The sequence below is a fragment of the Rhinolophus hipposideros genome, assembly GCF_964194185.1.
Source record: "Rhinolophus hipposideros genome assembly, chromosome: 25".
In the NCBI taxonomy this organism is placed as follows: domain Eukaryota; kingdom Metazoa; phylum Chordata; class Mammalia; order Chiroptera; family Rhinolophidae; genus Rhinolophus; species Rhinolophus hipposideros.
The window spans coordinates 21,773,972-21,801,457 of NC_138071.1; the positions used below are offsets into that span (position 1 = coordinate 21,773,972).

At 38.9% G+C, this 27,486-nt stretch overlaps 1 protein-coding gene and 1 long non-coding RNA gene across 8 annotated transcripts in view; one reads left to right on the forward strand and one right to left on the reverse strand.

Moving 5' to 3' along the window:
• The window catches only part of BRAF (B-Raf proto-oncogene, serine/threonine kinase), a 119,381-nt gene extending 93,508 nt beyond the window's left edge, over window positions 1-25,873 (reverse strand). For 5 of the 7 annotated variants that reach the window (XM_081038635.1, XM_081038633.1, XM_081038634.1 and 2 more), the window contains exon 1: window positions 25,326-25,579. In XM_081038635.1, the coding sequence (XP_080894761.1) occupies window positions 25,326-25,454 (129 nt within the window). In that variant the 5' untranslated portion in view covers window positions 25,455-25,579. Of the gene's footprint in view, window positions 1-25,325; window positions 25,636-25,809 lie in introns of those variants that run through there. The other 2 variants (XM_081038632.1, XM_081038636.1) reach the window with 2 other exon arrangements.
• LOC308493023 overlaps window positions 25,778-27,486 on the forward strand; it is a 39,955-nt gene continuing 38,246 nt past the window's right edge. The window contains exon 1 of the long non-coding RNA XR_013992597.1: window positions 25,778-26,835. This is a non-coding gene — a long non-coding RNA (uncharacterized lncRNA). The remainder of the gene's footprint in view (window positions 26,836-27,486) is intronic.

The following is a 27,486-nucleotide window of genomic DNA, read 5'->3' on the forward strand; positions in this document are numbered from 1 at the left end:
TCCTGAATTGATTCAAAAAGTTTACCTTTCATGGTCATTTTGACTTTGGGGAAGAGCCAGAAGTCACACGGTGCCAGATCCAGTGAATACAGTGGATGAGCACATGCCATAATGTTTTTATTTGACAGAAATCACCGTACCAGAAGCGATCTGTGACATGGAGCGTTGTCATGATGGAGGATGATCGATGGCACACTTTAAAACACACCTCTCAACCGTAGCTCACACCTGATTGACTGCACCGTAATATGCTGAAACTTGTCATACACTGTTCCTAAGGTTTGAGGTGCCACTTCCCGTACTGAAGATCCCTGCCTTTCCGTTGGATGGCACTTGGCAGCAGCATTCACTGTGGTTTTTTTTCTTTTAATCACAACAGAAAGGCTCCATGTCTGGTACATGGCAATTTCTATCAAATAAAAACATTATTATGTGTCCTCATCTACCTTTTCACCAGATCTGGCACCATGCAACTTCTAGCTCTTCCCCAAAGTCAAAATGACCATGAAAGGTAAACTTTTTCAATCGATTCAGGACTTTGAGGCAGCCATGACAGCGCAACTAAAGACACTCATGAAAGAGGACTTCCAGAACTGCTTCAGAAAGTGGCAAGAACAATGGGATAAGTGTGTTAAAAGTGAGGGGGAGTATTTTGAGGGGGATTAATGACAATGTGTCTTTTACTGCAATAAATTTTTAAAATTTAAACATTCAACATACTGTTTGATCACACCTTGTATATACTGGAGTAACATTTCCATAATCCATTTAAGGGGTAAAGAATTTATTCCAAGAGACAGTGAAAACTTTAGTATGTAAACTGTAATCTCTACAGCAATCACTAAAGAATCTGTATAAAGAGACATGATTACAGAAAAACACTACTCTACATAAATTTAAAATGGAATACTAAAAAATGTACAAATAATGCAAAAGAAAGCAGGAAAGGAGAAACAGGGTAATGAAAAACAAAGGAAACTAACAGAAAACAAATTGCTCAACCGGTAAACCTAAATCCAAACATACTAAATTTGTAGGCTGCAACTACAGTAGTACTTAGAGCGTACGTACTTATGCCATTAAATTTACACCATTGTATTAGAAAAGAAAAATAGTCTCAAAATCATCTTAAGAAACTAAAGAAAGAGCAAACAAAGTAAACCCAAGGAAAGTGGACAGATAAGAGTAGAAATCAATAAAATTAAAACTGGAAAAGAAAAATCAAAAAATTAATGAACCCAAGCTAGTTTTATGAAAACATCAATAACATTTATAAATCTTTAGCAAGACAAATAAGAAAAATTACCAACGTTAGTAATGAACAAAGGATAACCTACAGAGCCCCAAAGACATTAAGAAGTTACTAATAAGAGAATACTATGAAAAACCCAACATACGTAAACTCAAAAACTTAGAAGAAATGAACCAATTCCTCAAAAATTGCACACACAAAAATATCTTCCCATAAGGTAGAAGAGACAATTTGAATGTTCCTATAACTATTATGGAAATAGAACTCATATTTTAAAAATCATTCTAAAAAGAAATCTCTAGATCCAAATGGTTTCAGTGGCAAAGTCTACAAAATGTTTAAAGAAGAAATAAGCCCAATTTCACACAATGTCTTCCAAAAAACAGAAAAGGAGGGAACACTTTCCAACTCACTTTATGAGGCCAATATTACCTTTATACCAACATGAAACCATGCAAAATAAAACAAACAAAAAAAAAACCCCAAAACTACACACCAATATCATTCATGAATACAGATGCAAAGTCAAAGAAAAAATAATCACAAGGAAAGTTAGAAAATACTTTCAGAAGAATGAAATTGAAAACACAACATACCCAAACTTACGGAATACAGCAATAGTCGTGCTCAGAAGGAAATTTATTCTGTAAATACCCACCCCTACCTCACACCATACACAAAATTAACTGAAAATGGATGAATGACCTAAATGTAGGTCATAGCTAAAACTATAAAACTCATAAGAAAACAAAGGGTTAAATCTCAATGATCTTAGATTTGGAAATGGATTCTTAGTTATGACACCAAAAGCAAGAGCAACAGAAGAAAAAAGTAAATTGGATTTCATCAACATTGAAAACATTTGTGTAAAAAACATTATCAAGAAAGTAAAAAGACAACCTACCGAAAAAAACAAAAAACATAGAGTTACCATGTGACCCAGCAATTCCACTCCTGGGTGTATACCCAAAAGAATTAAAAACAGGTACTCAAATACTTGTACACCAATATTTATAGTAGCACTACTCACAATAGCTAAAAGTTACAAATAACCCCAAATGTCCATCAATAGATGAACAGATAAATTGTGGTATATACATATGATGGAATGTTATTTACTCATAAACCTGGAAAACATGTTAATTGAAAGAAACCAGACACAAAAGGTCACATATTGTATAATTCCATTTATATGAAATATGTACAATAGGTGTGTATATCCATGGTAACGGAAAGCAAATTGGGGGTTGTCAGGGGCTGGGAGACGAAAGAATGGAAAGAAATCGCTTAATGGGTACCAGGTTTTATGTTAGAATGATGAATATGTTTTGAACTAGACAGAAGTGGTGGTTGTACAACACTGTGAATGTACCAAATGCCACTGAAATTGTTCACTTTAACAATTTCTGCTTTTCTGTTATGTGAATTTCACCTCCATTTACAAAAAAAGGAATGAGGGACTAATACACATTATGACATGGATGAACCTTGCAAAAACTATGCTAAGTGAATAAAGACAGACGTTAAAGGCAGCATATTGTGTGATTCCTTTTATATGTCATGTCCAGAATAGGCAAATCTACAGACACATAAAGGCTGGTGGTGGCCAGGGGCTGGGGGAGGAAATGGGAAGTGACTGCGAATGAAAACAAGGTTTCTTTTTGGGGCCATAAAAACGTTCCAGAATTAGATAGTGGTGATAGTTGTACAATCTTGTGGGTATTCTAGTATCTACTGACCTGTACACTTTAGAAGGAAGAATTTTATAGGATGTGAATTATGTCAATAATCTTAAAATGGGGGTGAAGGTTGAAAGCTAAGGATGAGCATTTACAAAATTGATTATGTATTAGGCCAAACAGGAAATTGCATAAATGCCAAAATGCAGACATTTAGAGCCCACCTTCCCCAACCATAAGACAGTCAAACTATAAATTAAGAACAAGTCATAGCTAAAAAGTTAAATGCAGCTTCCCAATAACTCTTGAATTAAAGAAAACCCACAATTGAAAATACAATATTCAGAAATGACTGATAATACAACACTACATATCAATACATGCAATGGAGTCAAAGCATTGTTTAAAAGAAAAAAATCAACAGCCTCAAAATGCACTTATTAGGAAAAAACAGGTCTAAAAATAAACTGACGCAAACTAGAACAGCTACAACACAAACTCTAAGTAAAAAGAAAATAAATTTTAATAGCAGAAATTAATGAAGGAACAAACAAAAAATTAAGTAATTAAGTTAAACTAAGGATTGATTCTTTGAAGAATATTGATCAATCCTCTGAAAGTTTCAACAGGAAAGAAAATACATTAGGAATCAGAAAGATAAAATAAATACAGGTAAAGATTAAACATATGGAAGACAGTATTACAAACAACTTTTAACAAATTGAAAATCTAGCTGAAATAGATACACAGTATTTATATGAAAATCTAAGCTGCCAAAATAAGAAAAGTTGAAAAACCTAACTAGGACAATAAGCATAGCATGTAAAGATAGTAAAAAGTAGTCAAAGGTTTATCCAAAAGAAATACTAGGGCCTAAGGTTTTTACATCCTTTTCCTTGGAGGGACGGAGGGTAACAGGTGCCATTTTAACTTCCTTCAAGGTCTGCAGGTGCCAAGTAACTGCAGTTCCTAGTAACTTTAGTAAACAACTGGCACATACACTCAGGTAGTTTTGCACCCAAATTGAGACTTAAATCCATCCCCCCCTTTGGACCAAGAGAGTTAATAAAATATCTATATGCACACACAGGCAGACCTCGATTCAGTTCCAGACCACTGCAATAAAGTACCACAGTAAAGCAAGTTGTAATCTTTTTGTTGGCGGAGGGTCTTGCCTTCAAGTTGTAAAAAAAAAAAACAACCACATCTGTGAAGCACAACAAAGCGAAGCACAATGAAACTAGGTATGCCTGTATTTCCTATCATATACACACATCCCTACAGTAACACAGACAACACGACAACAATAGATGAACAAACAGATTGAGATGGCACAACATTCAGAGTTATGCCAGACTGAAGAATGTCCAATAATTTTCTCTTAATACTTCCTAGAAGAGGACAAGTGTCAATTTCCTTAAAAATTTGGCTTTTTCTACTATTTATCTCATCAGTATTAAAAGTTAAATTTAAAAAGTTTCCCTAGATCAAAAATATTCTGGGCGTTAACTGAGTGTTATTTTTTCCAACACAAAAGAAAACACAGCCAATTTACGTAATCAATATAGCCAAAGTTTACATAACTTAAAAAGTGAAGAGCTAAAGAACCAAACAGTTCAAATAGGTGATTCACTTTTCTACTTCTTTGATTATTCCCCACCCTAACTCTCCACTAAATATAGCTGAAGAGAAATAAAATGGAAGACAAGACAGCGACATCAAAATGACAGTTCTATGAGCAAATTAACTTAAACTCTACTATTGCACCCTTCAAAATGACTAATCAGCCAAAGTCTGTGAACAGTTGGCTTATATATTTACTGGTAAATTCGGAAATCCTACACAGAAACTACCGACAGTGGTTACATGTGGGAAATAAAACTAGAGCTCTGTCAGAACGGACTGCATATGCTTTTGTATTTTTAAAAGTTCTTGGCAATTTTCAACAAAAAGCTAGTTACAAAAATTTTAAATAGTATATAAAGTTAAAGCTATAATGGTTTAGTGTAGCTACTCTAACAGTTTTTTCCCCCCATTTAAGACCAAGTATTAATCAGGTACAGAATTTATATAATTAAAGCTACACTTATATGATTAAAGCTAAATTTGAATAATAAGGTTAAAGATAAAATCTGTTTATTGAAGTTTACTTATTTAAATAAGATTATAAGGAAGCTTTCTGTAGTAATAGTCACGTATCAGATAAACCTGATTCTTAAAGGAACTTTTGTGGTTATGTCTGGTAAACCCAATCTATGTCATCCTACTTTAACATTCAAGCAGAATTTTCAACACTAATATACATAAACTCGTGACTATTTTGATTTTACACATAGTTTCGAAATAAGCCAGCAAATTATGGTTCACATACTGCCTCTCCCACCAAAAAAAACCCAGCTCAAAATGATGGCATCTCGGCATTTCTACAGATATACCCAACATTCTACACCTAACATTCTAAACTTCAAAGCTTTTTATTTTGCAAGCAGAATACAGATACCAAACCTATTTCTCTCTCTTTTATCCTCAGACTTACACACACACACACACACACACACACACACACCTCTTGTTTCACCAAAGTCAAATAAGGACATAAAAAAAAAAAATCAGTCCTTTTCCACCTTCCTCCACTTTCCACCTTCCTCTACTTCATATGGCCCTGAAGTAATGTTAACACTTTGAGTCATATTCTTCCATATTTTTCTCTCTGCCTCTCTTGTCTCTTCTTCTTAAAAACAAAAACAGGATTATATTACTTGGTATATTATTACTGGGCCACTATCATCGTTCTGGCAACTTTGTCGTCAATCTCCCAGATCAAGATATCCATTTTTAATAAACGCCTAATAATCTATAATATAAACATTCCCAAGTTTCCTTAAGCAGGTATCAGAGATTCATATTTAGGCTGTGGGCACATTTTGCTGCACAGCGCTGCCGTCCACAATACAGCTAACCCTTGAACACGGGTTTGAACTGCAGGGTCCACTTCCACACAGATTTTTGTCAGTACATACTGTAAGTGCATTTTCTCTTCCTCATGACTTTTCTCTAGCTAACTTTATTGTAAGAATACATATGTAATACACGTACACACTGTCACATACAAAATATGTGTTAATCTAGTTACTGGCTATGGCTTCCAGTCAACAGCAGGTAAAGTCTGGGAAAGTCAAAAGTTCTATGTGGAATTTAAACTGTATGTGTGTGTGTCGGGGGGGGGAGGGGGCGTCCCTAAGCCCCACATGGCTCAAGGGTCAGCTGTAGTTATACATTTACTGGTACTTTTATTTCTGTAGGATAGATTCCCTCAAGGGCAACTGCTGGATCAAAGGACACACAAATGCACACACAGAGCTCTGAACATTTTTAATAAACATTAACACATAATTCCCCAAAAGGCTGTAGAAATGGTCAATCCTATCAGCACCTGTATCTCAATCCCACCAGCTCCTCAATCCTACCACGGCCATACATGTGCTGACAGGATGCCCATTTCCCTATATTCCAGATGGTACTGAAAATAGTTTTGACCTCAAGGACCCTCTAAAGGGGTCTCAGAAACCCACAGGCACCCTTTACTGCTCCTTCATTATCACTTTTCAAACTTTACAATGCTATATTTGTGTGCACAGGTTTTGTTCCAGGTCGGTTCTCTCTAGACTACAGGTTCCACGTGGCGGTGTCTGTGGCTGTGTCTATTTCTGTACACGAACACGTCCACAATGTCTGCGTATAGCACCCAGCACCGCCATCACATTAACGTCTGTTGAACGAACATGTACTGTAATGCAAAGAAACTGTCCTGGTTAAAAGAGGGCAATGGACAACATGTGCTTATAGGAAGGCTTCGTATTTGACCAGGATCCTAAAGGATGGCGACAATTTTGTTAAGTATGTGGGGGTAAGGGCATTCCAGCCATAGTAAACAATCATCGGGGCAGCAGGGCAGAAGGTATGTTCACGGTAACTACTATAATAGTTTGGTTTGGCTACAGCATCAGTAAGTGAGAGATTACGAGGAGATAAAGGTAATACGGGTACGCTGAAAAATCTTCAGTGCAGTTGAGCTTTTAGAGACAAGGGCCAAATTCAAAATCCATGCTTTCAATTCCTTACAACACCATTTACTAGACGGGCTTGTATAAGTTTACTGCAAATCTTATTCTGCTCGTACTTCACAGGGTTACTGCAGCAGATAATGAGTGAGAACCCCACATTAGGCTAACATTTAGGTTATTGTTATGCAATGAGATAATCGATCATTTTATGTTAGCTTGTTTACTGGCATTACTCTAGTCTACGCTATTATCCTTTCTCCCTGAACTACTACTTACAAAAGCATCCTAACTGGTTTCCCCACTTCTTTCGCCCTACTCCCATTCCTCTCTCATCCATCATCCACAGAGTAAAATCCCCAAAACGCAAATCTGATCGCATCACTCTCCTTGTTTAAACCCTTTATGGCTCCCCAATGACTCATAATAAAACATAAGCTTCTTAGCATAGAATACAAGTTCCTAAATGACTTTACCTCTGCCTCCCTCATCCCTCATCAGGCACTATTCTTTCCATCCCTTACTCAAAAAATTCAACCACAATGGCCTTCCATCAGCAAAGCCTTTACTCATTATTCCTTCTTCCCGGAAAATTCTTTGCCCAGCACTTTTCCAAACAAGGACAGCTTCTTCAGATATTTAGATCTCACTTCTTTCAGAGAGGCCTCCCTGATCACCTTCCTCCCAATCTATATTGGATAATCATTAAAGTGCATCCCGTACTTTTTCTTTGGGCACATAATCACAATTCAGAATTTGTGTATGATGTGTGATCAAAATATATGGTGAATGTTTAAATAAAAAGTTTATTACAGTAAAAGACACATTGCCATTAATCCCCCGCACTTATACCCCCTCACTTCGAACACATCACTTCAAGTTATCCCATCATTCTTGCCACTTTCAGAAGCAGTTCTGGAAGTCCTCTTTGATGAGTGTCTTTAGTTGTGTTGTCGTGGCTGCCTAGATGTCTTGAATCGATTCAAAAATTTAACTTTCATGATCATTTCGACTTTGGGGAAGAGCCAGAAATTGCATGGTGCTGGATCTGGTGAAAAAGGTGCATGAGGACACACCGTAATGTTCTTATTTGACAGAAACTGCCATATACCAGAAGCAACGTGTAACATGGAGTGTTGTCACAATGGATGAAACAGTTGGCCCATTTCTCAGGCCGTTTTCTATATACATGGTTTCTTAAATGCTCTAAATAAGCCCTTACAGTTTTTAGAGTTCACCATAGTGTTCCTGGGCACAAAGTCAGCTCACACAATTCCATGAAGGTCAAAAAACACAATTAACATCACCTTGATGTTATGAAGATCTTGACTGAAGTTTTTTCGCACTAAGAGAACTGGGTGATTTCCATTGAGAACTCTGAAACTTGGGCTCAGGATCATAACCATAGGCCCAAGTCTTATCTCCCCGATGACATGTCTTAAAAAGCTGAAATCTGAAGCAGCACAATCACACAATTTCAACAAAATTGACAAACGCTGTTGCTTTTGTTCAACAGTCAAAACTTGTAGAACATATTTCACACTCACTTGCTTCATGTTCAAATCTGTTGTTAAAATGCTTTGAACAGAACCACAAGAGATGTTCAGATCCACAGAAATTCCCTAAGTCAATTACCTGTGTGATCAAATTATTTCGCTTCCTCTTTCAACATTCTCTTGGGTTTTTGATGTTGAAGGACGTCCCGATCTCTCCTCGTCTTCAATCGATTCACAATCATTACGAAATCACTCAAACTACTTGGAAACCAACTTCACGGTCCCTACAGCATCACCATCAATGAATTTTACCATTTCGTGTGTTTCTTGAGCACTTTTTTTTGCAGTTTGAAACAAAACTTCACGTCAATGGTGACGATTTATGGCACACTTTAAAATATACCTTCTCTCAACCATAGTTCACCCCCGAATGCACCGAACAAGTTGAAACTTGTCACACACTGTTACTAAGGTTCGATGTGCCGCTTCCTGTATCGAAGGGCCCTGTCTTTCCGTTGGACGGCACTCGGCAGCAGCATTCACTGTATTTTTTGATCATACCTCATATGTGTATATATATATGTATTTTTTGATAATTTGTTTAATGGACATCTCCTGATTGCAGAGACCATATCTAAGCTAGCACATACAGTAATTTAAAAAAAGCTGTAGTTCTTATTGTTATAAATGGCTTTTGATCTGATTAGACATATATTTTAGGATGTTTACTCTGGCAACAATGTTGACGTTAACAAACAAGCCAGAGAGGTACTAGAGGCAGAGAATCCCATTAAAAGCATGCTACAATTACAGACAAGAAGTAATGAGAGTCTGAATTACTGTTGATAGATTTAATACCCTCACGATAACCCTGTAAGGTAGCAAGGAGGAAGCTAACTTCTGAGAGAGTAAATGGCCATTCGAAAAGAGGAAGTTTGAAAACTTTTTGTGTAATAACTGAGCTATTAGTTTAGGTGGCCAAAAAACGCTGAGAGAAACTGTAATCTCAACTCCACAAAGTAAATCATCACAATTTTAATACTGAAGTGGGTGCAAAAGAATTCTCGTTATTCAATGTAATAAAGCCTGGTGGTTGGCTAAATAAAAGTCAGTTATATCAGGGAATCATAAGCAATAGTAAAACCTTAAACATTTAATTTTAACTTAAAACTGTAAAATGAACATTCATTCTATAGCCTTTGATATAGGGCCAGGACTCTTCCTTTAAATATGACCCCCACCTAATTTGACAGCAAATATTTCTTAAATAGGCAACATTAGTTAACCTGAAGAGTTGGTTAAGTGGAAGTCAGTAAAAGAACTTAAATTATTTCCCCCTTTAGAGTACCATGGTTGCAATGATAAAAGTGAACAGCAGATCACAATGCAATGGCCAAACCTGTGGTTTACAAAACAGATCCCCAAACGCCTGTGAGGGCACGTAGGAGACTCTTTATTGGGGTTGTAAGCAGACTACATTATTTACTAATGTATTCATCGAGAACATTAAGAAAAATTCCTATTTTTCATTTTGTGTTTATAGAGGCAGATAGGATGTTACATTCGGTCAAGGGATATATGGCCTGGGCATTGCACACTGCAGAGCACTTCTGGTAGGGGTCGCACTCTTCTTGCACGTTCATCTTATTGGGACATACTACAGCTGACAAATACTGAGTTAAGTAAACATATGGTTTGTATTATCTAGTTTTAACCAAAGTAAACCTTACAAAATAGACAAGTGGCTTACAAAGAATTCCAATAAACAAATCTCAAACCTCATTTGAAGATAAGAGTATTGCTGACAGAAACAAAAAGTCAAAGTCGACACTTTGCCTACCCCTAGTACAAGCTATTTGTCAGCCACAATACAGGATTAAAACAATGGTCTAACACAGTGGTTCTCAACCAGAGGTGATTTTGCCCTCAAGAGGCAGCGCCTGGACACATTTCTGATGGTCACAACTGAGGGGAGGGTACTATTGGCACCTGGTGCGTACAGACCAGGGGAGCAGGCACACCTCCTGCAATGAACAGGACGCCCCGGAACCAAGAATTGTCCAGGCCAAAATGTCAGTGCCCAGGGTGAGAAATGCTGACCTGATAGAGCAGATACAAATTTTAAACAATTTAAAAAATTATCCGGAGTACTCACAACATGGATCTGTAGCCACTGTTGTTCATGATGCACCTTGCCTTAAGGGTGTGGCCTAAGATATCAGCCAAAGACAGCCATCACAACTCTTGTTTCATTTTTAGCTTTTCACTGTGTACAGTAACTTATAACTAAAACAGGTAGGTAGTGGGGGTAATGAGTTTGATCTCTTAGAGTACTGACAGAGTATAAAATTTTAAAAGTCTGTAGACTACAGAGTCAAACAACGAAAGCTAACAGAGTATCAGCACATTGATATAAGTAGAGTTTATTCCAATTCTAATTTATAATCCTAGGTAAAAGAAAAGAACCTTGTAAAGAAATGTCTTATTCTCTAGGACAAGCACAACCCAGGGTTTAAGATAACCCAGACTGAAAACCATTGGAAGAAAACCAGTGAAGGTGACAAAGGATACAATGAGAACAACATGAGCTGCCAATTGTGGTTAACAACCTCACACAAACAGTAGCTGTACATTGTACGACAGGACAAGGCTCTGATAACACGGTGGCTAAGAGCATGGCCTCTCGAGTGTCTCTGTCTGGGTCCAAAACCCAGAGAGCCCGTTTAAGCAGTGTGCGAGCTGCACAGGTTTTCTAAACCTACTTCTTCATCTACAAAATGGGAATTACAGTAGGTGACGCTTAGGGCTCTTGTAAAGATTTACGGTACAGCACAGTAGTTAGGAGCACAGGCTCTAAACTCAGAATTCCAACTCTATCACGTGTTAGCTCTGTAACCTTGGTCAAGGTACCTGACCCCAAGTGTCAGTTTCTTCATCTGTAAAACAGAGCTAGCTTGACATATCCCTATTATCTGAATGATACAAACTTCACACAGTTGATCTGAGAATCAAATGGGATCCTCAGTGCCCAGCACAAAGCACATATTTCATAAACTGAAAAACTCAAAAAAATGAACTAAATCACTCAGGTCATTATTTTAATTATAAATTTGAGTGGCCCATTACCTGTAAGACACTTTTGCGGATCAACACATGATCTCCAGATATTCTAAAACGACTGTTTTTTACAGGATCGCTAGGCTTTGTTCAGCCAGTCACCACATCCCTACTATACGCTTTGGCTTGAGCTGAGAGTGGATACAGCGATGAACGACTGACACGTTCCTTGACTTCAACAGAACGCACAGATTCTACTTAGCTGTGATTGTTTTCCGAAGCTAAAAATCTCCACTCCTTTCACTGTTCTGCAATGATTTAGTAACTTCTCACTCTGTTTACTGAACATAACATTTTGAGGAAAATGCTATTTATCAATGTCTCACTAAATGGTAGTTTTCAATCTTGACTGCAGATTAAAAGTCACCTGGGGAGCTTTAAAAAAACCCAGATGCCCAGCCTCACGCTCAGAAATCTGAACTTCTGGGGAAAGGATTCACGCATCTGTATTTTTAAGTATCCTAGGTGTTTCCAATGTGTAGCCACGGTCAAAATCAAAACAAAACACTATTCTAAAATCTGTCACCCACACCCAGACAAAAAGAAGGACATTTTAATTCTGTGTGATGAGAGCAAAGTGGTATAATTATTTCCCACAACCGCACAAGATTATTAATGCAGTCTAAGAAAGCAGTAGGTTTGAAGAGTCATACCACACTTCTGATTTATATTAAACGTACAACTCATTCATTAATGTATTCATGCAACACATTTGAAAAAGACTTATTAGATGCCATGTGCCAAAGATACAAAATGTCTCTGCCCTCAAAGATTTGAGCTCATGGTAAGGTAGAGGTACACAATCACAACTATACTACAATGTGGTTAGTTCAAATAATCAAGATGTGTATGAAATGTCGTAAGAGCACCAACTAGGTATGACCAAAGTGGGGAAGAGGGCGAAAGGAGAGGTGAAGTAGTTAGAGAAAGCTTCTTGGAAAGATAACCAGAACTGAATTTTAAAGGACAAGCACTAGTCGATGAGTCCAGTGTCCTCAAAGGGGCACACAAATGGTATTTGGGGGGCAATTCTTTGCTGTGCAGGACTTCAGGTACATTGTGTTCTTTGGCCTGAGCATTAAATGCCAAAGAGCATCCCCCAGTTATCGTGACAATCAAAACACTTCCAAAAGCCTCCCAGTGGGGCAGGCTCCTCAGTTGAAACCACTGAAAAAAAGACGGGGTGGGGGGGCCGAGGTGGGGCAAAGGGGTGGATTCTAAGCCAAAGAGCCGGAAACAACAGAATGCATTCCTGGGAAACACAAGAATTTGATATTAGAACAGCACTTCCTTAAATGTATCACAATATATTAATGCATTCTACACATAAGCAAGACTCCATAGCCAAGGAAGTTTAGAAAAATTCTAATTTTAACAAAAGTTTCTTTATTACAGTTCTTTTCAATCTTTAATATGCCAATGTCCAATTGTGAAATCCCAAAAGGGGAGTATAGTAGTACAGGGTATCTCTTCCTCACCAAATCGATTCAGATACTTTTTAGATGAATCCCTTGATATTCAAAATGCAGAAATCAAATTAAGATTCAGATAACACAATATGACCTAATGTCTGAACTCAGAAACTGAACAGGTTAGACAGTGGGGAACTTTTACAATTTCCCAAAATTGTTAAATATGGAGCCTATCTATTGTAGAATACTTTGGATGGTTAGTAACCCCTAATATATGCTTTGTGCAATACTGCGTGTGTTACAGCATTGAGCATGCGGCAAGGATTGCTTATGGACATGGGTGGAGAGGTAGGAAAGAGCAAGACCACAGGGCTCCCTGACTAAGCCATGCTACACAGTACTAACCTGCTTTAGACATTTGATTTCATTAATAACGTGGAGCACAGACCTCCCTATCTTCATCCTGTCCCTCACCCATCCTTGGAACAAAATATCACATAAAATAAAAGCGCTTACTTTGCTGAAGGGGAGAACTGATAATTTTTTAATTCACCATGGTAAGACCAGTTCCTTTCTAAGATTGACAATTGAAAATAAAATATAAAAGCTTTAAAGGGACCAAAATAAAATTGAAATGGGATATTAAAAACAAACAAACAAACAAAAACAACACTGGACTCAAACCAAACCCAAACAAATGCTGTATTTAAGAAAACTCGCTCAAAAAGTTTGAATAAAGAAAGGACTAATAAAGCTCATTCAACCAACTTTCAAGAAACATTTTCTCTGGTCTGGTATAAAAACTGTTCCAGATTGTTAAAAAAAAAAATCTAGAAAACTAATCAGGTCTTTCTAATAATGCTGATACCAAAACTGGATGGAATAGCACAAGAATCCTATAGACTAATCGCATTTATGAAGACAAATGTAAAAACCCTAAATAAAAACCTGTTATTAGCAAATCGAATTCAACAATAAGTTAAATTATGTACAAAACTATCACATAACGGTTGGTTCTCAAAGTACGACTCCTGGATCAGCAGCACCAGCAGCACCTGGAAAGGTGCTTTTGTTAGAAATACAAACTATTAAGCTCCACCCCATTCCCCATTCTGAATCAGAAACTCTAGGGGTGGGTCCCAGTCTTTTTTAACAAGACTTCCAGGTGATTCTGACATACACTTTGACAACCACTGGTCTAGGGTAACTTAGAAGTAACCCCGCTAGTTGTAGAACATCAATTATTTTCCAAAGCAGTTCTTCCCATTTACACTCCCAACAGTGGTGGAAGAGCTCCCACTGCTCCGTTCCTACAGATGCCTGATAGTATCAGATGTTTCATTTCTGCCAGTTTAGCCTGTGTAAAGCGGTCTCTCGAGGTTTTAATTTCTAGTCCTATAATTATTAATGAATCTTTTCATATATTTATTGGTCACTTCAATTTCTTTTTTTTTTTTTTAAATCAAATGCTTGCTCTGGATTTTTGCTCCTTTTTATTTCTATTTGGTGTTCTGCCTTTGTCTTAGTGATTTAGTTATTTATGTATATTTTTCATACCAGGCTTCCATTCACTGTGTGTTATGGTAGGTCACCTCTAAAAGGGTCCCCAATGAGTTTCACCTCTTGGTATCCAGGTTTTTGTATAACCTCTTTCCCTTGAGTCGTGGGCTGGACTTATGAACAGAATATGGCAGAAATGATGGATGTCGCTTCTAAGATTAAATTATAAAAAGACTGTGGCTTCCATCTTATTCTCTTCTGGATCTATCACTCTGGAAAATGCCAGCTGCCATGCTGTAAGGTGGCCCTGTGAAGAGGCCCTTGTGAGTAAATTTGGAAGTGGACCTTCTGATGTCTGCCAGATCCACTTATGGGAGCACAGCAGCAGATCTTCCCTCCGCCCACCCTTGAAATAACTGCAGGCCTGGCTCACACCTTGACTGCAGCCTCATTCAAGACCCTGAGCTACAGCCACCCAGCTAAGCTGTTTCCAGATTCCTGACCCACAGGAACTCTGAGATCAATGCTTGTTTTCAGCTGCGAAGTTTTGGGATAATTTATTACACAGCAATAGGTAACTAATACATGTGTACTGCAAATATCTTCTCCTATTCTGTGTTTTGTCTTTTTAGCCTCTTAATGGGGGGGGGGTATCCTAATAAATAGAAGTTTCTACTAATATTTAACATTTTTAATGTAGTCAAATTTATCGATATTTTTATGGTTTGTGTTTTCAGTCTTAAGAATTCCTTTCCTGCCTTGAGCTCATAAAGTATGTCCCCTTAAAAAAAGAAAAAAAAAAAACTTTCTGAGTTTTTCTTCTTAATCTTCAATCTACTAGGAATTGATTTTCATGCATAGCAAGAGGTGAGGGTCTGACTTCATTTCCATAAAATGGTAAGCAATTGCTCCCAACAAATGTACTGTTTCCAACCGTCTGGCCATACAGTTTGTACTCACCCACCTAACCTGCATAAGCACATAAAATTCATCGGCAAGCTCTACCTGTGTAGTACCACCTCTCAACTTGGTCTTCATCTTCCCTTTTCTTTTTATAGGCTCCTCAGACACCCCACAGGCTGGGACTCAAAACCCAAGCCTGTGGGACCCTCAAAGTTGGCCTTGCTCGCTCTCCAAGGTCGAGTAACTGCTCTGGACATCACTGAACGATCTTTCCCTACCTTTCTAACAAGGCTGTAATCCAACTGACATCTTAAAGACCTATTTAAAGTAAAACCTGTCTATTTCTAGGAGTGGAATTGTTGGGCTGTATGGTAATTCTATTTAGATTTTAGATTCTATATAGATTTTTGAGGAACTGCCACTAAGAATAAATAACCCAACACAAAACTCACAATGAGATACCAATTCATGCTCATTAAGATGGCTATGATCAAAAAGAAGAAGGAGGAGGAGGAGGAAGAGAGGGAGGAAAGGAAGAAAGAAAAAGTGTTGGTGAGGATGTGGAGAAATTGGAATCCTCATGCATTGCTGGTGGAAATGTAAAGGGAATGCTGGCGAGAAAACAGTTAGGTGGTTATTTTGATATATTTCACAACACAGATGGACCTTGAAAACATTAAGCTTAGTGAAATAAACCACACACAGAATGACAAATATTGTATGATTTCACTTACATGAGTTAAATCCATAAAGGAAAGTAGAATAGAGGTTACCAGGGGCTGGGAAGGGAGAAAAGAGGAATTATTTTTTAATGGGTAGAATTTTTGTTAGGGATGATAAAAAATTTTGGGTGTAGTAGTGGTGATGGTTATACAACACTTTGAATGTATTTAATACCACTGAATTGTACACTAATGGTCAAGACGAACATTATTATTTATATTTTACAATTTTTAAGAATCAAAAAAATTGAATATTAAATGATTCTCTCATCTGACAAAAATGTATCAATCAGGAGCCAGTGCAGAAAAGAAAAAAATGACTTTAGATATTTCAAACCAGAAATGCATTTAATACAAGGCCTAAGATGCTTATATGCAAGGGTTGGGATCAGGAGTAACCACTGCGTTAGGGAAATAAAGGATCACTGGAAGGCAGAGGCACACCCTCTGGCTGTGGCAGCAGCTTTTGGACCTCAGACTACATACAGAGGGTGCCAAAAAAATGTATACACATTTTAAGAAAGGAAAAAACTAATAAAAAAAGAAAAAACTATATTAAAATTATAATAATACATACTGACGACAAAATATGAATACAAGTCATGTGTATACATTTTTTTTGGCACCTCCGGTACATCCATGAAGTTGGAATTAAACACTGGAATGCTCAGTCCAGACACCTCAACAGCTTCTATTCACTCAGTTCTTACACCTTTGCGAACCAGCCAAAACAGCAGCAAAACAAAGCTTCCCTGTCCTTCTAAATTGTGGGAATTCAACTAACTGATAAAATCTAAACTGCATCCACATTTGATGAAAGGGAACTCAGGAAATGCACTATATTTATCATTTATAAGACATTAAAGTATTTTAAAAAGTGAAAATTGGGATGCATTTTATAATCAATAGCATGTTGTGGTTAACTGGCAATATTTTATTTTAGAAAATAAATAATGGTGAATCTTAGAATCAATAATATCTTAAATTCAATGAAAAATGGTAATTTTCGCATTCTAATTTAAATTAAAAAAAAAGAGTTCTAAAAGCTATCCAAATAAAAACACATTCTCATATTGTCTTCTAAAAGCTTTATGTTTTTGCATTGCACAACCAGGCATTTAATCTACCCAAAACTTGTGAATACTGGGAGGTAAAAGTCCAAATTAATTTTTCCAGCACCATTTATTGAAAGGGCATTCTTTTCTCCCTAATTTCCAGCATACATCTGTCATACATCAAGTAACCTATAAGTATAGGTTTTCTTATGTTCCACTGGTCCATCCATCACTAGACTACTGATGACAGTATCTTAATTACTATACTTTGTAACGAGTCTTAATAACTGGTAAAGCCAGTCCTCGTATAGTGTCTTCTTTGGGAGTGCCTTGGCTACTTTAGCCCTTTATTGATTTTCCACAAAATTTCAGAATCAGTTTTTTAAGTTCCACCAAAACAACAAAACCAAAAAACCGAAAAAACCTTACTGAGGTTTTGATTGGGATTACATTAAACATACAAATCCATTTAGAGAGAATAATATCTATACAACATCGCGTCTATCAATCCACGTACATGGTATTTTGCCCCAATTATTAGGTGTTATATAATTCATTTCAATCGGGCTCCTGGAAGTCTTAGGCAATTTTTCAGACTTATTCCTGGGTACATCATATTTTTTTATGCTATTGTGAATTACACTGTTTTAGATTTTCCTTTCCTGTTTGTTGCTAGAATACAGTAATACAAGTGATCTTTGATTTTCCTAATCAGCAATCTTGTGAAACATATTGTTTCTAGTAATTTGTAGAGATTTTCAGATTTTCTAAATACATAATCACGTAGTCTGTGAATGATAGTTTTATTTCTTCTTTTCCAATTCTTATGTTTTAAATTTTTTTTTTCTCAACTTAGTGAAGGTCAGGATATCTACTAGAACTTTGACTAAAAGAAGTTATAATGGATAACTTTCTCTCTCCTAATGTCCGAAGAAACACTTTCAATATTTCAACATTAAATGTGATTCAAAGAAGTTACCGTTTATCACATTAGATTTGCTTCAGGTTTTATGATGAAAGAATGCTGTATTCTATGAAGCCTTGTTCACAACTATTCAGCAGATCATCTGTTTCTTCTCTAACCTGTTAAGATGGCAACACCTACAGTAGTCTCCCCCTTATCTACTGTTTTGCTTTCCAGGCTCAGCTACCCGCTGTCAACTGCAATCCAAAAATACTAAACGGAAAGTTCCAGAAATAACCCATTCATGAGTTTTACACTGAGTGCGTTTCTGAGTAGTGAGGCAATCTCGCATCATCCCGCTCCATCCAGGGAGGTGCGTGATGTGGACCACCCGCTGTCCAGCACGTCCGTGATGGACACACTCCCCGCCAGTCAGTCACTTGCTACCTATCTTAGTTATCAGATTGGCTGGTGCAGTACAGCAGAGCTCATCTTTCAGCAACTCTTGCTTTGCACTTAATAATGGGCCCAAAGTGCAAAAGTAGGGATGCTGGCAATTGGGAGATGCCAAAGAGAAGCTATAAAGTGAAAATACATGTATGTATAGGGAGAAAATCTTATATATAATGTTCTGTACTATCCACAGTTTCAGGCATTCTCTGGGGGTCTTGGACTGTATCCCCTGTGGATTGGGGGGACCACTGTCCACAGAGAAGCTTAAATTAAGTGCCAAGCTCAGAAGTAGAAAAACCATCTGCAACAGTTATCAAAAAACTACAGTGAACTCAATCCTCAGGGATAATAAAACTTAACTTGAGATTGAGTAGTTTACTGTTAAGATGAGAAATATGGACTGTATGCAGGAAGAATATCTGGGTGGGATATCTTAAATGTTAGAAACAAGACATGTAAAAACTAAGAAGAAATTTCCACTTTTAGTGGTTGCAGAACAGGAATGTAAGGACTATCTCGAATCATAATCTCTTCCCTATCTGAAGTTCTCCGACACTATTCCCACGGAAACAGAGTCATCTAATGTGTAAAAAAGCAATTTTGAATTACTAAGGAATAATTAACAATAGTACTTTACCTTTTATAGTACAAAAGATATAAAGGCAATAACTTTGGTATTCATAGAAAAGATAGATACTTTATAATAAATGGGAATTAAATTACCTTCACACAACATTGCCAGAAATTATGTTAATAACTTTAAAAATCATACCTACTTAAGATTCTTAATTAATAATTGTTTGTTTCCTCTAAGCTACAGAGAGATTTCTAAGTAGAAAATAATAAACTTTAAAAAAAGAGGAAAAGGGATTAGACCCAAGTTGACAATATAAAAAATAAAGGTTCTAATAACAATTTACAATGTTACTGCCGAAACCAGTAATCCCTTTAAATTAAAAGTACATCTATGAGCCCAAACAGAAATTTACTTTGCAAAATAAATGCTGTAATGTAGAAAACACAGTTTAAAAATCCTAGGTCATTGGAGGACTAACCCCTAGCTGTATTTTACACTGTTTCAAAATACTCAAAGGTAAGTGACTAATTCTAAGCATCCTAAAATTTTATTTAATTTATGCTGTTCCAAAAATAGAAAGTCAAAATTTTCAGGTTTATTAATTTAAAAGTTATATATTTAGTGCAATAAAATATGTGAAACAAGAGTAGAGTATTTCTCAATTTAAACACAACGAAAGCATCTTTTACAACAAGGAGATGCATACTTAAAACAAAAAACCCAAAAAAAACAAATGCTAATTTTGGAACAACAGTTGAAAATGGTCTGCCAAAATGTTATGTTTCTCTCTCCCTGGAGCATTTTCAAAATCCACAAGGTAGCCAAATACAATTGGAATAACACTCCTTACAAGGTGAAGAAAAACACCTGGACACTACCCTATCTACCTTCGCAACTGTTACAGACCTTGTACTGGTAGACAGTGCTCTATAAACACATTTCCTGATTTTTTGTTTTTTAATCCTTCAGTGAAAATCATGACCAGAGCTTCTATAGAAGATATAAAGTTAACTGAGCTCAGAGCAATTTTTATATTCTGTATTGAGGGTGTTCCCAGGACACAGAAAGGCATGTAATTTACAGGGCATCAATTTCCCTCTCTATATGCATAGTCTGGATATGGGAAGGAACAAGAATAATAGTTTTTTTAAGCCCAAGAGAAAACATGGAAACCAAAATAATCTCAGAGGGTAGAGGGGAGAAAAAAATAATTGCTTAATGTTAGGGTGGAGGTTGTATTAAGCGTTTGTTCTGACTGCCATGCTAATTATGTATGACAGTAAGTTAGGCTGCTGGCCAAAAGAAAATGAAAAATAAAAATTACCTCCCAGAACATGTTAATTCCTTAACCAAATATTTAAGGGAGAAATGGAACAAATGAGGCGATATTTTTGGTTCTTATAGCATTGTTATCGGTAACATGACTACAAAAGCCGTACTTCACCTAAAACAACAGAAAAATTCCTAAACATGCTCATCTATTTTGAATTCAGAAGTTCTACAACTACTTCGAATCCTGACTTTACAGAATAACCAACATAGGTAAAATAGACAATGAAAATGAGCAAAGGTCTGAAAACAATTTAACTTCTGAGAAAGAAAAAACCTAGTAAGGGATACTGACAATAGAGGTTTATTTTAATGATGACTTGAGGCAGGAACATAGGAAGCAAAGGAACATACTGGATTTCATAAAACAAGGGAATTATGACATAAAATGTTCACTAAGTACTCACCTAAATTGATATCAATATGTCAAAGGAAACAAAATGCACTTTTGCAATTCTAACAGAGAAAGCTTTGTGATTGGAGAAAAAGGAAGACTAAGGTAAGCATCAAGTGTTAGAAAATGCTAAAACAACAAAAAAAACCCAATGTAGTACATAGAGCACAGGGAATATAGTCAATGGTACTGTAACAGCTGTGTACAATATCAGAGGGGCAGTAGGGTTGGTGGGGTGATCACTTTGTGAGAGGGGTAAACGTCTAATCATTACATGGTTTTGTACACCTGAAACTAATAATAAAATTAAATTAAATTAAAAAACAAAAAACCCAACCTGCTCCTTCCCTTTCTTCCCCACCACTCAGGGAACATAGGTTTCCAGTTGTTATGATGGGATCCTAATTCATCCTAATCAGGAAAGCAGGGGCAGGGAATCAAGAAAAGTCAGGCTTCTCCAGTCTGTTATCCTAACGTATCATAATTTTTCTGACCTATTATCCAAATACAATTAAATCAAGTTTGCTCCCTGGTTTACTACATTCAGGGAATCAAGCACCCGGTCCCAATGTTCCTTTCTTATCTGTTTACTAACAATCAATTCCTTTAATAACCAGCATATATACGAGACCGATATCAGAAGAGATTAATGGATGTCCAAAGGAAGGAGTTCATTAAATGAGAAAGAGTACAGAAAGGGAACACTAGAAATACCAAAGACACACAGCTATTTTATAGTTTTGCCTAACAGGCATATTTTGTCCACCTTCGAATATATCCAGGCAAGTATTAACAGCAATAGCCAGAGCTGCAGAAGCACGTACCTTAGTGGGACTTCCACTTATTATGAGTATGATGTAATCCAACTTGGTCTGGCATGGTTCATTAAGATATATTTTAATACAGTAGACTTCATCATAAAGGAGATTGAATTCCAGAATACTGCCTAGTCCATGCATTATTATAATTACAACTCTTTTAATTAAGATTGGCAATACCTCTTAAAAACAATACAATTTTAATTGTAATGCAATTGTAAGACACTCCCTTCTACAGATACAAGAATAGTTAATAAATATCATACCCTGTTACAACACATTTTTTTTCAATAAATGTATTTATTATACCATATAATCATATTATCCCATATGATACCATATGGTCATAAAAAAACCATCAGGGGAATATAGATGGTCAGAAGTAAATGTTTAATGTCAAAAGAATAAGCACATTCATTTGATAAATATTTAATAAGCTTCTGTCATTTACCAGAATATTCTATTTTGAGCATCTACAAAGTAATACTTACAAATGTAACACATGAAATTTGTTCACTTCCCAACATAATTTTAAAAACTAAAATCTATGTTCAATGTCCAAGATGTTTGACAACAGAGCAAAAAAATTACAAACAACCTGATACCAAAAAAATATTAGTTTAAAAGTCACAGTATATCTAACGATATATAAAATCTTTTGCTACACTGTTAAGTTAAAAAATGTTACAAGATCACATACACTGTATTATACAAGCATAAACAGTTTATGGATATACATACACCAAAATGTTTAAGTAATTATATCTTAAATGGCAAGATCACAGATGATTTTTTTTTTATTTTTTGTACTTGTATCTAATTTTTCAATAATGAGTGTGCTTTCCTTCTGTAATTTTTTTTATTTTTATATTTTTAGTGCAGCTGAAATTTCCCCGAGAAAAATTAAGACAAAAACCAAAAAACAAAAATAACCTGTATTTAACTGTCAGGTAAGGTAAATCTTTAGAATAAAACGGGTCATTTTACATTTACACGAGCAAAATTTTCATTTCTTTCCCTGAGCTTGGCAATTATAAGCTCTCTTGAAGTGCATATGAGAGAGTTTAATTAAAAGATCGCAGTACATTTCATTTTCCTCTAAATTAATACCAACTACAAATTTAAAATTGTTTCTTGGAGGAATTTATTCCACCATCCATAACAGTGATGTCTACACTCAAAAGAGATCCATTTTTAATCACTCCCCAATACATTTATTATCACCTCCTATAAAAAATATAAAGGAAAAACTGCTACTCATCACTAAACATTAAAACCTAGGAGTAGGAGGCAGTGGGAAACACTTCTAACTAATTAAAATTAGTTAAAGTATCCTCATGGTTTCAGGAGATACCGATATGCTTTCTAATTATTGGCAATTTAAACTAAAATTCATCTAGCCTAGAGGTTCTCATGCATTGATACATGAGAATTTGGAAGTGTACCAAATACAGAAACTCATGGTCGTAGCTCTCACCTACTGAATCGGAATCTTCAGAGTCTATAGAGTTCAAACAATCTGGCCCTTTTAAATAAGATAGCAGAGATTGTATGTCTAGGACTTAACAAAAACCTTCTCTATATCATTGCAAACTGCTCTTATAACTCTGAAACAAAGTTCTCAAAAAGGTAAACAATGTTACAATCAGAGAATTACAATTTTGTAACCAATACCCATTAATTTATCCATTCTTCTAGATACAATTAAACAAAACTACCCTATCACTACAGAGTAAAACAAGCCTAGAAGCACCTGTGCCTCGTAAGACAAAGGCATATCCGATTCATGGAGAAATTAGACAGCAGATGTGACCCCTAGTATTTACCCATTAAAAACAATGTATCCTAAAAATAAATTTCCATGTCAACGGAACAAAGCTGTTTATAAATAAGAAGGAATGTGGAGGTGTGGGGAAGACAAGAGGAAGCTTTAGCAAGTTAAGTACCCAAAGCCAGGAAACAAGGCAGAATGAATGGCAACTCGCAACAAGGAAAAGAGAATAAACTACGAAATGGAAGACAGGAAGAACTCTATCCTCAGAATCTAAGTTGGGGAAAATGAATAGATATTAGAGGAAACCAGTCTGAACAGAAATGCAAACTGTTAAGTGGAAAGTGGCATAATTTTGTTAAGAAAGAAAAAAGAAACAAGAAATTTAAAGTAGATCAAATGATGGTACAAGCACACATGTTGGGCATAGATGGAGGTGGTATAAGAGGATGAAAACCCAACACGGACACATTTTAAGAAAGAAAACTGTATTCAAATTATAATACTCAATATATGCCGAAAACAAAAGACGAATACAAGTCACGTTTGACTTCTGCAACGACAAGAGGTGCTCCAAGTGGTTCCCATCAGCGTCCAGACACTTCTGATGACGGCCAAGTACTGCTTGAGCAACGTGGACCAAAGTGTCCACTTGTACACATTTTTTTTTTGCCACCCCCCCCCCCATTGTGAACAGACTGATACTCGATAGAGCAAGCATGCATTTCCAAAGTAAAGATGATGAAGCAAGGAAAGAGAACTGCACAGACAGAGGAAAGAGTGAGACGTTGTAAGAATTGGGAAACAACATGTAAGCAGTAGGAAGGAAACTGATTGACACGGTGATAGGAGGCTGAATAATGCAAAAGAAAAAAGAAAAACACAGGCTGAGAGAAGCAGGGACGAAAAAGGAAAAAAGGAAAAGAAAAAAAAAACTGGGACAAAAAGGAGGACAAGAGAAGGAAAGCTATTAAACCTATAAAAAAAAAAAAAGTGGGTAGGAATCCATACAGAGGTGTACACGCAGGAGGGAGGACGACCCCAAAGGCGCGGCAGAGCCGGTGGCATCGGATGGAAGCCTGACAGCTCCAGGAGCCGGAGAGGCAGCGGCTGCGGAGCGTCCGGGAGGGTTTGCGGGGATGCGCGATGGCGGGGCGCAGGGGATGGAGTCGAGGGCCTCCGGGGGACGAGGGGAAGAGAAGTGCAAACGGGCGCCCGGAGAAGTGAGGTCAGAAGGCCAACTGGCCAGCCGGTGGGGATGGGATGGGGGGGGGGGACGAGTCAGCGACGGAGCCCTGACACACATCAGGCACGGGGGGCGGGGGGGGGCCGAGACCGGGATGAAAGGGAGCGCGGAACACAGCGCGGCTTACGGCTGACAAAGTACAGACGAAAAGCGACAGCGACTGCGGGGTAACACGGGAGGAGAAATCCCCACTCGAGTGGGAAAGTGGGAGGAGGGCAGCGGCCTGCAGGGGGGGCCGCCTGGGCGCGCGGGGAGGGGACGGGGCGCGCCGCCCCCCGCACCGCGCACGCACCGCAGCCGGCGGCGGACGCGGGGCCGGCGGCCGGGCCAGCCCTCCCCTCCCGCCCCGCAGGACGCGCGAGCCCTCCCGCCCCCACGCGGGCAGCCGTGACCTTCTGGGGCCGCCGCGAGGCTCGCCCCCTGCCGAGCGCCTCCCGCGCCGCCGACTCCGCACGCCGGGCGCGGGCCGGGGAACCCCCTCCGCGCCATTGTGCGTGTCTGCGCCGCGAGCGCCGCGGGCGGGCGACGGACGGACGGACGGACGCGCGGGGGGTGCCCCTCGCCCCTCCGCACGGCCCCCCGCGCCAGCTCCGGCCCCGCGGACGCGGGCGCGGTGCCGGGGGCGCCGGCACTCACCTCCTCCGGGATGGCGGGGTCCGCAGCCGAAGGAGCCGCGGCGCCGGCGCCCGCCTCGGGCTCCATGTCCCCGTTGAACAGAGCCTGGCCCTGCTCCGCGCCGCCGCCGCCGCCGCTCAGAGCCGCCATCTTATCACCGAGAGTCGGGGCCCGAGCGACCGCTGCTGGGCGGGGAGGGGGAAGGGAGGCGAGGGCGGGGGAGGCGGAGGCGGAGGCGGGGGGCGGCGGGCGGGGACGGCCCCGGCGGCGCCGGCGGCGGAGGGCGCGGGGCCACCTCAGGAAGCGGCCCGCGGCCCCCGGCGCAGCCGAGCCCGAGGGGATTGGGGGAAGGACGCCGAGCGGGGGGCGGGGGAAGGGGGCGGACACCACTACGAGTCGCCGCGGCAACGGCGTCAGCCGCGTGTCACCGCCGTGACGTCACCGCCGCGTGACGTCATCCCCGGAGCGCCCCCGTCTGGAGGGGGATCCTTCGCCGCCTGCCCACCTCGCGCTCGGTGCTTTCCTCCGCTCCCCCGTTGCCATGGCTCCGGTTTCCTCCTCGCTTCTCGTCTCCGTCCGAAGCCCGTTCCGCAAATGTAGGATTCGCCACGGGAGCCGGGGTTGGCGCTCAGGAGCCGCTGGAATCCTGGAGGGAGGGGGCCGGGAAAGCCCATCCCGGTGTCGTTTCCATGACAACGAACGTCTCGCCTCAAAATAAGGCTTCGGAACCCCGAGGTTGACACAGCCAAGTAGAAGTTGCTAGAAATACAGTTAGGCGCAGCCAATTTGTCCGAATAACGTGTGCATGCTTTTCGTTAGAGGAATGGGCCCGTTCCGGGGCCTCTAAATGGAACTCTAAAAGCGATGTGGCATCGTTGAGGAATAACACGTTTCTTTTGTAGTGTGTTTGTCGTCTTTTTCCAGATTCATTCATGGAACAAAGGTCAGCGGAGTGCTTTCCATGTGCAGGGGCCTGCAGGAGGCACAGAACATTCTAGATAACGGAAGCATCAAAACTTAAACCATCCTCATTTCCAAGAGCACCATGCAAAATATTTGAAATACTTTTGTGCCTCTTTCACAAACACAATATTCCAAGGCATCCTCTGCGCAAAATATGCCTGAAAACAAGTAAGAGAGGAAAGGTAAATTCCCTCGGAGAGACCCAATTGCAGAATGGAATGAAACCCACTTCGTTATTAAACATATGTTTATTTAAAAGGAAAGCGGAATATTCTGGGGGGAGGGGAAATTAAGGAAGGGCAAAATAGGAAGGAGAACACATAGTGGAAGTGTCTGTGAACTCCTGATGGTGGGAAATCAATCACCGAAGGAACCTAAAGATCAACTCATGAGAAGCTTTGAGTGGACTCTGCATTTTTGTACTTCCCATGACGCGGGAAGTTACCAGTGACCTCCTTATTGTAGTCACCATGATTCAAGAGCTAGAAAGCTGTCCTACTGACCTCTGAAGCAGGACGTCTGCATATTGACAGTCACCGTGAGCCCAGAGCTGACCCTTGCTCCCAAGGTAAGTAGCTGTGTCTGAGGCTGCTTAGTTCATCAGAATGCTAATATCTCTCTACACTGAGCAATACAAAATACAACCGATCCAATAAACATGCTCTGTTAGTGCCGTTGTACTTTCTCTTCCAAGTAGGAAAGTCTCCTTGGGGCTCTAAACTTAGATCAAAAGCTGACTTGGCAAACGTGGAATAAAGGAGGATGATCCTAAGGGAAAATGTCATCTAGCTGTAGTTTGAAGTACCTCTCTTCACTATAAGGACACACTTCTAAGCAGGCTAACATACCATCAGCCACTCAGGGCACCTTTTCCCCTTGATTTCAAACACAACTGGCAGGTTTTTAAATTGTCTGACTATGTCATTTTTTTTACATCAGCCTGTGATAATATTACATCGTTATAACCCTGCCACATCATGTTAGAAGTCCTAAGAATATTAAATGATAGCTTTCCTTCTCAGCCACAATCTACATCATATTTTACCTGGTTATTTCTTCACAGGAGGGCTGCTGTCACCCATTTAATATTGATTCTTGTTAGCTTCCATTTACTCAACATTTTCTGACCTTGCCTTCACATTCTAGAAATCTCTTATTTGATTTCCCTAGGTCGTTCTAAAGCCCCACGGTATCCAAATGGGAAAAGATAAAGAAAGCA